We start from the raw sequence: 14,435 nt of genomic DNA on the forward strand, positions 1-14,435 counted from the left end.
CGACACGAATTTTAATTAATAAAACTAAAATAGAGTTAAAAAAATCGAAGAAAGAAAAGAGAGATGAACGAAGTGTAGAAGAGAAGGAAAACAAGCGGGAGCGTACAGAAGCAAGCAAGGAAGCAAAAGGGTAGAAAGTAAAGGCACCAGAATAATAAAAAGCAACACTACTACTTAACTAATAAAACCGAGTCTCTCTCTCTCTATCTCTCTATCTCTCTTCTCTAATAGCAATATAAATTCTTCAGGGCTCCAGAGAGAGCGAAAGAGGATTGGTGCGGTTGTTGACAAATGGACCATGAGGTTGTTCAGCGAGTATTCCAAGAAGGAGGCCGCGATTACTTCCAGCAACAGCCTTCTACTTCCTCCTCCTCCTCCTCCTCCATCCTCCAATCTCTCCCTCTTCACGTGGTATGCTTTTTCTTCACTTTCATTCATCCATTTCTTCTAATTTTGAATATTAGTTAGCTAGGTAATAATATCTTATTTTTTCTTAAAAAAATTATTTCTGATCAAAATTAATTGCTGGATTGGAATGATGCAGTCTTTTGATCATGGATATTATTTATTGGTAAAATCTATTCAAGAGCTCAGAGAGATAAAAGAAGGTCTTGTTACTGTTGGCATTGGTGGTCCTAGTGGTTCAGGCAAAACAAGGTTGAATATCTATTTTTTTTTTCACTTTCAGAATTTCTATAGTTGTATTTCTGTTGCTTTATTTGATACTTTCTGATTTTACTTTTTTCTTGTTTGATGATCTGTGAAGCTTAGCAGAGAAGGTGGCTTCTGTAATTGGTTGTGTTGTTATATCAATGGAGAATTATCGCATGGGATTTGATGATGGGAGTGATTTGGATTCAATTGATTTCGATGCACTGATACAAAATCTTGAGGTTTGCATTTTCTTCTCAAATTTTGCTACTTGATTGGATTGGATTTTGCATGTGGCAATTCTGTAATATATAGTTAACTGGAAAACTGGTTTTCCAATTCTTAGAAATACCCAAGTGTAATCATTTAGAAACCTATTCTGGTCACGTGTCAAAAAAATTTCTCTGAAGTAAAAGTTATGCCAATGCGTTCTATATAAATTTGGTTTTGTCTATCTTTACACAGTTGTTTGTGTTGGCAATAGGATTTGACCAAAGGAAAAGATACTTTGACACCAATGTTTGATTACCAACAGAAAAGACGTATTGGTTCCAAAGGAATAAAGAGCACATCATCTGGAGTGGTAAGCCAGGGGAACTAACAGTTACTGTGATTTTCCTTGCTTCCATGGAGTTAATTTCTTTAATGTTTCTTTGTTCTTAGGTAGTAATTGATGGTGCCTATGCTCTGCATGCAAGACTGCGCTCCTTACTGGATATCCGGGTTGCTGTGGTAACTTATTCTCTGAAGTTATATATCTTGATTTGAATAAGGGGCTGTGAAGCTGTCATTTTCTTTACAGCTTCAAATACAATGATTTCTAAACATGGTTGGTGGATCAGGTTGGCGGAGTTCATTTCAGTCTTCTTTCTAAAGTTCAATACGACATTGGGGATTCTTGTTCATTGGATTACCTTATTGACAGCATATTCCCACTGTTTAGGAAACACATTGAGCCAGACCTTCACCATGCACAGGTTGGGGCTTTTGTCCTTATCTTATACAATTTTTAAAATGCTGGTTTTCATCTCGGGTTTTATTCTGCAGATTAGAATAAACAACAGCTTTGTCTCATCATTTAGAGAAGCAATCTACAAGCTGAAATGTAGAAGTGAGGTATGTACATCTTTCCATGGTTCATTGCTAAGTTAAATAGTTGAGAACTAGTTTATTTCCTGTGCTATGCTGTGGGTTGGCCTAACATCATTTTGAACGTAAAAAATTATTCAAGTTACAGGGAATTCTTTGATATTGCCATTAAACCTGGTCTAGTGAGTCAAACTTGAAACTCCCGACTCGAGTCCTTGCCAAGCCCGAGTTTCCAATTAAATCATGTGAGAGTTGCCTCAATGTGATTCAGTTAATTTGCGGGTTCCAAGGCAAAAAAATCAAAGGACAAAAAAATGACATAAAAAATAGAGACCAGACATGCGAATTTAAAAGCAACTTCGATGACCGTTCAAAAGGGGTTTGACTTTAAAAAAAAAATTAAAGTCAACATCTTTTTTTTTTAATATTGAGATGATGATATATTGGATCGATTCCGGTTAACCTGGTTAACTCTCCAAACCCGCGACCTGAGATGTGGATTCCAATGGGTTCAATAACATTTTTATTTTATTTTATTATATGGTAAAAAAATAAAGACTAATTCAAAATAAACACAATATTATAAGATGAAATTGAAAAAAAAAAATAATAAAAAAATTCATCAAAAATCCAATGATAAAGGTTTTTTTTCTTAAAAAAAGTTAGGCTAGGCGCGCGAGCTTGAGTGGTTCAGCGTATCAAGGCCTTTAAAAAGCCACCGCCATTGAAATCCCATCGTCGATTGGAACCCATCAACACCAAGTTTGACCATTTTTTGCTGTCAGTATCGCGACAATTAATTATTTTCTCATGCAACTTTCTCTTTCCTCTCTAAATAAGGGATTGAAAAAAAAAATCAAAATAAAAATTGTCGCAAATTTAGGGTGTGCCATGTATTTTATTCGTGTTTTAATTTGGCTCTTAATTTCATATAATTAGAATGTAAAAGTATGCAATTGAAAAAAAAAGTTTGGAAATTAAAAAAAAAACTGGGCAGTGGGTTCACTGTTGTTCATGTGCACAATGGCTGACCTTATACCTTTTTAGTTCTTGTTAATTGCCTATGTCCTTCATGTTCACTACGTGAGTGAGATAGTTGTGAAAATTCTTTTGAAGGATGAGGATTTCTTGTAATCTTCAATTTTTGTTTTAATGGTAAAGAAAATCTGCATATGGTGCAGACCATGACAAAACACTGCTTCTTAACAGTGGATGGGTGCGTAATCAATAACAAGTGTGTAATTTAAAGCATTGACCAGTGCATATGTTGTCTTGTTGATTTTGAATGATATTGAATGTCAATTATCAAATGCTTCTCAGGAATTACATTGAGTTGCACTTCTTGTTATTGCTCATGGAATTACCTTTCCCTCACTTTTTTTTTTGCTGTATAGTTCATTATTAGCTACTAAATTAATATGCATCACCTGCACCCTTTGATTGAATGTTACTTAAATGCTAACTTGTTGCGACAGTCACCAGATGGACATCCTGCTTATGCCTTCCAAGGAACAGCACATACAGATAAGCTAGTGATTCTTCACTCTCTGTTTCTTACCATAATATCAGTGCAAAACCAAGTGGTTTATTCTCTGAGCTTTGAGTGTGAATAATTGTGATTGGAACTTTATCTTGGTTGCAGTTTTATTGAGATGTACCTTAGGCCTCCTTCAGCAAGTGAAGAAGCACTGACAAATGATTGGATCAAGGTGCGGCAGTCTGGCATCAAATATTATCTATCACTCGGGGACCAGAGAATTGTTGACAAAAATTTTATTATCAGGCCAAAAGCTGAGTTTGAGGTAAGGGTCTTCCGAGATTGCAATTATAGCATAAGCATGGACTTTGAAATCAAAGTTTATTATCAAAATCGAATTCTAGCTTCCAGAAAGAAATTAACACCCGTGGCCAATATAGAGGAATAAATTCGTAGCATTACTTTTCAGATGGAAATGAATGTAAGTAGGCAATTTTCTGAATGTAATGGTTCATTTCTCAGCCTACACAAAATGTTAAATTACTGCTCTACAACTTTCCAGAAAAGCTGCAAGACTAATGTCTGTCATCTTTAAAGTACAAGGGAATTCATGGACCTTCATTGCAGTGCGTGATCATTAGGACCATGGATAGGTAGGTACCTGTGAAAGAATCATTCTTCCTCACATCTGCATATGACTGGGCACACTATTCAGGCATCTTATCAATCAATCAATGAACGTGGACTCGTGATAAACAAATAAAAGGGAAAGAATTCCTAGGGAAATGGAACCTTTGGCAAGGTTCTTCCCCACACCCGTCCAGTAGTCTACTGCAGTTACTAGCAAGGACATTTTGTTGCTTCTGGAAGCTTCAGCACAAGATCCATACTATCTAGACAATTGTATTTGAGACATGGTCCCTACATTCAAGATGCATAGGCTTCTTCCATTTCCAATCAATACTGTAATCCTATCCATTATTGAAACTGGTAGCTTAGAGGTCTTAAATGCTTCTTTTCTTATGTTGTTTGGAATCTGTAGTCTCTTTATTTTATATGATGTCTGTTTTTATAGGACAACATTAGTACAACTTGAAATGTAAGTTCAATTCTTTTAAAAACTAGACTCTAATATTTCACAGAATTTGTAATCTTTGGTGGTTTTGCTTACCTATTTTATCATTTAATGTTGAGACAGGTTGGAAGAATGACACTTGGTGGGTTGCTGGCTTTAGGGTACAATGTTGTAGTGAGTTATAAACGGGCATCTTCATCTGTTAGCAATGGAAATCTTTCACTGTCGTTAGAGACCATTGATACTCTTGATGAGACATTCGTGGTGCTGAGGGGCATGAATAGGAAAGTATGGATCCATCTTTTTGATTAAGATAACATGTAGGAGGCTTCACAATCATTTATTTGTTGTGTTCTTATATTTTTCCAAGCAATTGAGTAAGGTGCTGGATAATTAGTAGAACAAGATAGCTATTTACCTTTATTATTATTATCATTACCCACCCGCCAGCTCACCCACCCACCTACCCACACATTTTGTGGGATAGAAAATTTTTTATTGGAAAGAATAGAATCTGCAAAAACCTGAGGGTGAGTAACATATCCACCAGCAAGTGACAGGAAGAAAGTGAAGGGGAAAATGCGACGAACAATAAGAGTGCTCCAATTCTAAGTTAGTGATTTTCCCTAAATGCCCCTGGATTGTTACATCACAAAAATGCAGGAAACACGATCTTATTCCAGAATTGTTTCTACAAAAAAGTTATGCAAATAACGATTCTTGATAACTTTTTGCACGAGTGCATGAAGCATCTAGTTTTTCAGTTGGCTTTAGGGAGATTGAATGAATGGAAATTTTTTCTTCATGAGTGTTGTGCATGGGGGACATTAGCACACAAGTTCATGGATCTTCTGATTGCCAAATGTTAGTAGAAATTTCCTAATAATCATGATGGAGATTTCTTATTTTGTTATGCTGTGTACATTATTAGCATGTAACTGAACAGGCTGATTCTAGTTCTGTATCTTCACTCATTACTCCAGCTGTTGGACGGCATGTTTCATGACTCAGCTTGAGTGTCCACTAAATCATATCATCCAATTTTTGTTACGTATGTTCCTCAATCTAGATGATACATATGATAGTAGCTGGGCCAACACTTTCCATTCTCGTAGTAAATAGCTCATCTTTTATGTGCTATTTTTTGTTCAGTACCAGAAATTAGATTGGTCCTTGGACTTCCACTTGGGAACTATGGCCAAAGCTTTCATTTATCTTGGCTATTCTACTTTTATGTAGACTGTTGGAGCAGAGGCAACGAGGATGGGTGTTAATGGACCTTGGATCACCAAGTCATATCTGGAAATGATTCTTCAGAGAAAAGGTTGGAACTGGCATGATAACTATCAATACTCTCTGTCTAAGCATTTTGGTAGGTTTGTCTGGTATAGATCAAAAGTTCTTCTTTCTACAATTTGCTACTTCACTTGCAGGTGTACCACGTCTTAACACACCACCACTATTGCCTAATACTTCAATGACAAGCAATCAAGAAAGGGTCATTGTTGCCCCAAGGCCAATCCGTACCTCTCCAAACCTTGTTAATCGGCTTGAGGATGTATCTCAACCATGGACTCGGTCTCCAACAAAATCTAAAATGGAGCCTATAGTAGCAACATGGCATTTTATATCATCAGATACGTCACATGGGAGTTCAGTCATAGGTAAGTGTCCTCTACCTGGAAGATTGTTACAAATGTTCATTAAGTGTTCTTGGTGATGAACTACATTGTCGGGGTGTTATCATTACGTTTCGTGAATTCTCTCATGAAGCAACCACAGATTCTTCCTCTTTCAGGGATAACATGAAGATTGCTCCTATGCCTGATTCATATGATTTGGATAGAGGGTTGCTTCTTGCTGTTCAAGCAATACAGGTAATGAGTTAAAAAATAAAATTGAATGTGAGATTAGTGTAATTATACATGTTAAAGTTTAAGAAGCTTACCAGTACAATCAGTCTGGTTAAAAATTATGCAATTTTACAAATTTTTTCAGGCTTTGTTGGAGAATAAAGGCCCCCCTGTCATTGTTGGAATTGGTAATACATGCTTTAAAAGTCTCTCTCTCTCACAGGCATAGACATTTCAAAAAAAGAATTTTTGACCACGTGCTCTTTAACTATGGAATATTCTTGAAAGTAATCCAGTTGTTGATGCAAAGTGTTGTGTCATTCAAGTTCATAAATGTCATGGGCAAGTGTACAATTAAATCTCCTTATGTCAATGTTTTCAGAAGCGTGATCATAGTAATATGTTTGTAATTGATTTAATTTGATTGTAATTTTAATTGCAGACACATATTTGTGCACAAAATAAAGAATTTTAATCTCCTTGTGTAATTTTTTGTCATTATGGTTTCAAAGAAGACCATGGCATTTTCCTATTACGGTGCTAAAATGATAAAAAAAAAAAAACTTCTGGAACCATAAAATTCCTCTTGGAAGAGAAAATTTCTTTGAGGAATCAATTTCCTGTGACATTGTGGTGTTTGCTTTTAGCAATTTACTTTGCTTAAGTTCATAAATATTGCCTTTTCTAATCTCATTGTTGTTACAGGAGGCCCAAGTGGATCCGGAAAAACTAGTCTGGCTCACAAAATGGCTAACATTGTTGGGTGTGAAGTAGTTTCCCTTGAAAGCTATTTTAAATCTGAACAAGTGAAAGATTTTAAGTATGACGACTTTAGCTCTCTAGATCTGTCTTTGCTTTCAAAGGTAGGGAGACGCCAATTTTATTCATCTTATGCAGATCTTTTCTACATCAATAATGCTATCATTTGTTAGATGGCTGTTCAGATAAGATTGCTTGGAAATATTAAAATATGGTAGAGCAAAGAGTTGGAGTAAAATGTAAAAAGGCGTTTGTTTGGTCAAGCATTTGTTTCATACTTTCAGTGTTTAGTAGAGATTTATACACCAGCATCCATCTCCATCATCCAATCATGACATTTGAGAATTCTTCAAATTCTTGTATTCCTGATCTCCATTTTTTATTAAACATTTCTTGACCTCCCTTATCGTCTCAGCAGTTAAGCATTTATCAGAACCCTTTTGGTTTGAAAATAATTCTGTTTTCTCATGCTACAATCCTTTTCTTTCCCTCTAAATGGTTTGACTTGGGGAAAAGAAGGGTATTTTTAAAGAAACTGTTCTGTTTACTACTTTGAGATTCTCTTAGAAGATTATTGCCAGATTCCTCATTCATTGGGGTATTTTAATTGTCAAGAATATACATCAAACGGTCTGATCCTTAGCTGGCCCTTTGCAATATTTAAATCCTTCATCAGAGTAACCTGACATATTCTTGTTTGTGAATCCTTCCATGCATGCAAGAAACTTCTGTTCCTTTTGATTTGTCAATTTTTCTTCTTTTAATGCGTCGGGTTCAAAATGCTATATCATTTACCTACTTTGCTATGTACAGTATATCTACTGTAAATAGGCTTATTATAGATACCGTGACATCAATTCTACATTTGCTGGTAATAATTGCAGATTATTGCTTTGAAGAAAAGTCACATTCATTTCACTTGGTTTGCCTTTTAAGTTCCTGGAAAAAATATTTGCATTTGACATACAGTCATTGTTCCATCATTCTTTTACAGAATATCGGTAACATAAGGAATGGTAGAAGAACAAAAGTACCCATGTTTGATTTGGAGACTGGTGCTCGTAGTGGATTTAAAGAACTTGAAGTTTCTGAAGATTGCGGCGTGGTTTGTTATCATACTTACTTATACAGCTCCTGGAACTTGCTATCATGGGTTTATTTTTTTATTTTGCAGTGATGTATTACACAATTACATTTATCTGTCTTTATTTTAATCAAACTTCTATAAAGAAGAAAAGAAAGATATCACTTGATAATATTCTGACATAAAGCCCAAAGGGTTAATGGGGAGGCAGAGATGGGCTTAAGGTACAGTCCTACTTAAGTCATTTAATTGTTCGAGTGTTGTTTCAATTAGGAACCTTATCCTGTGATTCAGGGTATCACGATAAAATTTAGCTTATGGCAAGCTAGAGATCCACTAGATTCCTTTACAGGACAATTTATCCCTTTAGTGTGGCTTTAAGGATTCATGTTATTCTGCAAGTAGGCATATATATACAAGACAATTTATCTCTAGTGGAGCCTAGTATGATGTGTTAAGCAAATTGCTGGTGCTAGGGTGCTAACCTTTTCAAAGTAAGAAATAATGAAAATTTTCCTTTACAGAGATGGTGCTGTTGGTGAAGTTTTTTTTGGTGCACTTGGATGGAAGAAAATGCAAGGATTTTTTATAATCACTTCACATGTAGGCTGGTTTTGTGGGATAAGATAGTTTTCTTCACTTCTATGTGATGTCATCTGGCAGGTGCATTTAGGTGCTCTTCTCTAGTGGATATTCAAAGGGATTGGTCTACTTCATTGTTTTGATCAAGATTGTTCCTTATCCCTTTTTGGGAGGATGTCTTGTCCTCATTTTGTACTGTACAATTCTTTGTTTCTAATAACAGTTTCTCCTTTTTTTTTTCTTTCTGAAAATTAGAATAACGATAACAACAACAATAATAACTTTAGAAGGGGGGAGAGGGGGAAAGCATGAGAGACGGGGTGCACAACATTTGTGTCTATCAGTCTATTTGAGAAGGATATAACATACCAAAAAGAGGAGAGAGCGGAGAATACAGAAGTGGAAAGATTACAAAAGCTATTTCTGAGTAGTTTGAAAATTTGCCAACATGTTTTAATTCATGCCTTCCATCATTAAGTCCTGTCTGGAGATTACACAAGGCGAGCCTTCTAAAAACAGTTTGACTACCTGTGACTAAATTTCTTTCCTCAAAATGCTAAACCTTGTTTTAATATGGGGCATATTTACTACAAACTAGCAGTGAACCTTTCAGAAATTTGAATGTGAACTGTTTCTCATTAACTTAACTGAGCTCCAAATGCTGTGTCATCAGTTTCTGTTCCTGTGTTGTTAAGGATATGGAAGATTGATGCTATATGCTCGTATTTTAATGCTACATTTGTTTCAGCAGTTTTTTAGATAAATGCTTAGTGGTGTTAGAATTTTGTAAAAAAAGGAAACCTGGAGATGTTAAGAAGGGTCAAACATTTTAATACAAAATTATTCGCTTACTACTTTTCAGTTTCTCATTATATGCACGCTGTTCAGTGCATACCATGTATAGTAGAATTGGATCCAAACTGGCTATAAGTTTTATTCATCTTCATGCAGGCTGGTTAGAAAAACAAGTGTTCATGTAATGCATCTTTACAGTTTTATATGATCATAGCAATTGATATTTCCACTTATGAAATCCTTTGCCAATAGTGGTGATTTAAGTTTATGCTATGTTATTTGACTTTTTTTTAAAATCATTCTTTCTTTTTTCCAGATCATTTTTGAAGGGGTGTATGCTCTGCATCCTGAAATCCGAAAATCACTTGACCTGTGGATTGCTGTTGTAAGATGAATTTGCATTCCCTTTTTTAGGCTTTATTTTCAGAGAGACAGTGTGCGTGGATGTTCTGATTTCTAAAGACATTTTCTATTGATGATGAGAAAGTTTAGTTGTGAAGTAACTTCATCTTTTGTGAAAACAGGTTGGTGGTGTGCATTCACATCTTATTTCTCGAGTTCAAAGGGATAAAAGTAGAGTGGGGTGTTTTATGTCCCAAAATGATATCATGATGACAGTGTTTCCAATTTTTCAGCAGCATATTGAGCCGCATCTTGTTCATGCGCATGTTAGTAGACCCCTACTGTCTGATCTTCTTATTGTTCTTTATGTTTTACTGTGAAAGGTATTTCAATGTTTTCCATGTTTTAAACATTGGTCTTGCCAATAGTTTTATCTTCCCACAGAGACACATGTATGTGCTACTGAGATAAGCCTTCTTTTATTGAGACATCATCTTGAAAAGTTCTGGAAATATCTATAACATTTAGTAGAAAAGGTTAAGTTCCTTGACCGCCCAAGAAAAAAGAATAAGGTCACTTTGTCACATTAAAAATTGAATGCCATTAATCACATATTTTTCGATCAACCAAAGATCAAAATTATCACTGTCAATATGTTAATAGAAGTTCAAGTCATCATCAAAATGAATTGCATAGAACCTCTGAAATGCCTTTTTTTCAGATCTTTCAGGAGAAGAATACCATTCTTGATTTTTCACATTTATACTGGTGCACTTTCACACTCATTTGTCTACATCTTTTATGTTGGAAACATACAAACTGTAGTTAGTAATGATACATGTCCCTTCATGTTTCTTGAAAATATTGATGTTCTGTTACAGTGCATTTCTGAGGACTGATATTCTATTTGCAAGTTTAACTTGGAGGTTTTTCAATATTCTTATATTGTCGCAGCTCAAAATTCGAAATGACTTTGATCCTGTTCTTTCCCCTGAGAGTTCTTTGTTTGTTTTGAAGAGTAATAAGCTAGTAAGTGCACTTTCATGATTTGGTGGAAGATTATGTACCGTGGTTTGTGTCTGATCTACTTCTATTGTTTGTGATCAATAACAGGTGGCTTCTCAAGATATTTTGAAAATCTTAGATCCTGTGAAGTTGTGCAGTTGTGTTCAGAATTTCATTGATATATATTTAAGGCTACCTGGACTTCCTACAAATGGGCAGCTGGCAGAGAGCGACTGCATACGATTCAGAATCTGTGAGGGTAGATTTGCATTGTTGATTCGAGAGGTTCGTATATAATGTATTGGAGTTATATGACATGTTTCCTTGTCAATTTATGATGCATTTTCTATCTTCAATATCTAGTGAATGCTTGATTTTTATTTTCTAATGTTTTCATCAATAGCCTATAAGAGAAGGGAATTTCATTATTCAACCAAAAGTGGATTTTGATATCAGCACCAGCACGGTCGCTGGCCTTCTTAACCTTGGGTAAGACCATGTGTATAGTTTTGCTTTTCTTTTCACATGAACTTATCTTCACATTTTTGTTCCTAGTTAAGACAAAATTTAAATGCTATAGCATGTGTGTATATCTATCTTGTTGAGTCCCATTGTTTTTATAATTGAGGAGTTGACATGCTCAAAACCCTTGATTAAGTGGACACTATTCCATCCTCGTGCTTTTGTATCACAGCACGTGAACAATCCTTCCATCTTCTGGGTATCAGTGAAGAACAATTTGTTTCTTTTAGGCAGTTACATAAATTTAACTGCTGTAAACAAACAAACAACTGTTTTTCTAGCGTTTATTATGTCATTAATTTGGAAAATACAAATGTATCATTTACTTTTGATGGGCTGTATATAGCATTTTCTGCTTGTTTTAAGCATTCTAGTGTTCTTCCTTTTAATGCTTTACAGCTGAACAACTGATGGATTTTACAATTCATTGATGTATTTTCTGTTATCATGCAATATCAGGTATCAAGCTGTAGCATGCATTGAAGCATCTGCATATATCTACCAAGATGGAAAGGTATAATATCACTGGATTTCTCTTGTAATTTATACGTCCAATCTTCCAAATTGTGTACAGTCCTCGGTTCTGTTTTTGTAATTAAGTTTTTGGGCTTTTTTTATCAGTTGAGCTGTAGCATATCTTGAAATTGTCTTAAAGGAAATTTCATATTAAGTACTAACCACGGATATTGATTAATTAAATTAAGAAGCATGACCCAGGTCTTCGTGGTCCAAGATAATTAAACCATCATCAGTGCCTGATAATTATTTCCATTACCTTAAGCACTAATGCTTGATGATGCCAGGTTTTCATGTATTCCATGCTTCTTGTCTTCTGTTTCCTGTATATAAGCTTCTCATATGTGTGGCTTTCTGAATGAGTTTCATTTTTTATTCTGATTTGTAGATTCTCATTGAGGTTGATCATCTGCAAGACACCCCTAGTCCTTACTTACAGATCAAAGGGGTTAATAAGGAAGCTGTGGCGGCAGCTGGTTCAACACTTAAACTGGATGGTTCATATACAACTAAGGTTTTGCCTTCAGTTCTGCTTGTATAGTTTTATCTTCAGCCCTGTGACTTCTTCAGCCTCTCATTATTTGGATTGGCTCTTTTGTTGTACTTTCAGAGTTATCTGCAGATCATTTTGGAAAGATTACCAGCAATGCAAAGAAGTTACAGTGGAATTCATGCTCAACAAGCTGCAAGGTTGCAGGAACTTGTTGAATTTATACAATCTCAGGTATTTTACTATTATTGAATGGGATAGCAGCCATCTGGTTGTGACATTTGATTTTACTTGAGGGAAAATTAGTGTAAGATATCAGTCCTGTTCAGTCTTCTATGTTGAAATAGGCAGCATGTATTGATAGAGGGCCAGGACATCTTTCCAGTTAACAAACTGCTCAATGAGAGACAACCTTACTGTTTGATCATCACGGGGCACCTTATAATCCCTTGCCCGGCCCACACCCCCCCCCCCTCCCCCCCTTTTTTCTCCTGATTCTGATTCGATAGGTTATCTGTTAAGTCCAAAAGAATTAACCATTATTTGAGAAATGACCTTTTAATATATATTCAAGGTTGAGCCGCTGAGGAGTTCACTGTTTTTATATTACCATGGCCAAACTGACAGGGAAGCAGCTCAGCTTCAGAATCCTCTCCAGGTAGGGACGCTGCTCCTTTAGAAGGGGTAATTGAGGACATGCAGGCTAGAATCAAGAGGCTGGAAAGATGGCATGCTATCAACACGGTACCTAAATTCTTTTAGTAATCCATGTGTCTGTTGACTTCACTTGGATTTTTATTCAAATTTACACTCTTTTTGGAACCTTAAATGCCTGCTTTTCCAATGAAATTGATTTTTTGAAAATGGCAACAATGGACCATGTTAGTAACTCCAAATCGCTTACCATATGTTGCAACGATGGAATTGGCATTCAAGCTGGATGTTCCCTATTTCATTTTCTTTTTTGTATTGTTTTTTCTTCTTTCTTTTTGGAGAGAAAAAGCAACCTTCTATTGTTTCACTGGTTTAGTATCTTTGGAATTGGAACTGGATGGTCTCAATGCCATCTGGTCAAAAAGAAATGTGATACTGTCCCAACTGCATAGCATCCCTACATCACTGGTTATTGCATTCACTGTGCAGGTGCTATGGACTTTTCTGATGTCTGCCCTTGTTGGTTATTCGCTTTACCAAAGGAAGCACCAATGACATTTCTCGGATTTGTTGCGAGTTTTTAAAGGTAACAGAGTCTCATTGCATTGAAGCGCGCAATGTTGGGCTAACAGAAATTCTAACAGTTGCATGTTTCTCCTGACATGTGACTTTGAGTTGCAAAGTTTTTACCTCGAATCTTATTTTCTTTTCAACAAACTTGGAGCCTGCTGTTCAATTGCTCCACTTTGTAAATACATGAATTGGGTGGAAATGTGAATAACCATTTGACGTTAGAGAGTAAACATGAGTTCTCTTGTAATCGAGCTAAGAGTTCATTCTTTTGCTTCGTTTGGTTCTCAGCTTTAGCATTTGATTTTCTGTGCGGCGACTCGGTTAAAACATTATATAATCCCTCAAATATAAAGTAGGACAGCTGATGGGTAGAAATGAATCACAGTTTATGCGACAGTTGTCTGTATCAATGCCATGCTACCAATGTGGTTTCTGCCTTTTTTTCTTTCATAAGCATCATGTTCATTCGGACATTTAATTGCCAAAAGTTTCTTTTAAAACACGTACTTGGTAAAAGAGGAAGATCAAATTCTCTCCCTCTTCTCTACGTGGATTGAGATTTCAAGCAACATTAAGTGAATAACAGCTGAAATAAACAAAATTTAAAGGTACACGTTAAACAATAACTAAACCGGGTCCAACGAAGGAGTAATAACATGTGTAAATATGACAACCTCTGATGTGCTTGACTGAGCTGGAGAGGTGAATTTATCTCTGATATGCAAAATTTGGTTCGAGGGATCCGACCGTAAAGCTAAAAGATTATGACAAGCTCCATCAACATTTATTGTTGGATAAGCCTAATGCTCGGTAGGATGATCTGATCCAGGAGTAAAGCAAGCGAGATTTTCTAAGTCGACGTTCTGGGCTGGAAGATAACGATTAATTATATGCTCAGTAGGATGATCTGATCCAGGAGTTAAGCAAGCGAGATTTTCTAAGTCGACGTTCTGGGCTGGAAGATAACG

General features: G+C 35.8%; 1 protein-coding gene across 3 annotated transcripts; it reads left to right on the forward strand.

The window, feature by feature from the left end:
• On the forward strand, positions 1–13,742 carry LOC133697065 (inorganic pyrophosphatase TTM2-like). 3 transcript variants are annotated; one of them, XM_062119403.1, is made up of 27 exons: positions 1–137; positions 249–411; positions 545–657; positions 767–893; positions 1,136–1,234; positions 1,315–1,383; positions 1,494–1,628; positions 1,699–1,767; positions 3,216–3,268; positions 3,383–3,542; positions 4,416–4,580; positions 5,532–5,616; positions 5,726–5,956; positions 6,075–6,169; positions 6,291–6,333; positions 6,851–7,008; positions 7,899–8,009; positions 9,682–9,750; positions 9,890–10,033; positions 10,662–10,736; positions 10,821–10,997; positions 11,116–11,201; positions 11,694–11,748; positions 12,139–12,264; positions 12,361–12,474; positions 12,868–12,984; positions 13,384–13,742. In XM_062119403.1, the coding sequence occupies exons 2-27, from the start codon at positions 292–294 to the stop codon at positions 13,447–13,449; spliced, it is 2,862 nt and encodes a 953-aa protein (XP_061975387.1). In that variant the 5' UTR covers positions 1–137; positions 249–291; the 3' UTR covers positions 13,450–13,742. The 3 variants fall into 3 exon arrangements, with proteins under 3 accessions (XP_061975387.1, XP_061975388.1, XP_061975389.1); XM_062119404.1 differs by having other exon boundaries at positions 10–130; XM_062119405.1 differs by lacking the exons at positions 1–137; positions 249–411 and having other exon boundaries at positions 775–893.
• The last annotated feature ends 693 nt before the right edge of the window (positions 13,743–14,435 follow it).

Source organism: Populus nigra, chromosome 6 (genome assembly GCF_951802175.1).
Source record: "Populus nigra chromosome 6, ddPopNigr1.1, whole genome shotgun sequence".
In the NCBI taxonomy this organism is placed as follows: domain Eukaryota; kingdom Viridiplantae; phylum Streptophyta; class Magnoliopsida; order Malpighiales; family Salicaceae; genus Populus; species Populus nigra.

Excerpts from the sequence above, each read along its gene's own strand:
- LOC133697065 (XM_062119403.1), top strand. The coding sequence starts at position 292 with ATGGACCATGAGGTTGTTCAGCGAGTATTCCAAGAAGGAGGCCGCGAT. Across the intron at positions 5,957-6,074 it reads ACATGGGAGTTCAGTCATAG|ATTCTTCCTCTTTCAGGGAT; the intron begins GTAAGTGTCCTC and ends AAGCAACCACAG. Across the intron at positions 8,010-9,681 it reads TTTCTGAAGATTGCGGCGTG|ATCATTTTTGAAGGGGTGTA; the intron begins GTTTGTTATCAT and ends TCTTTTTTCCAG.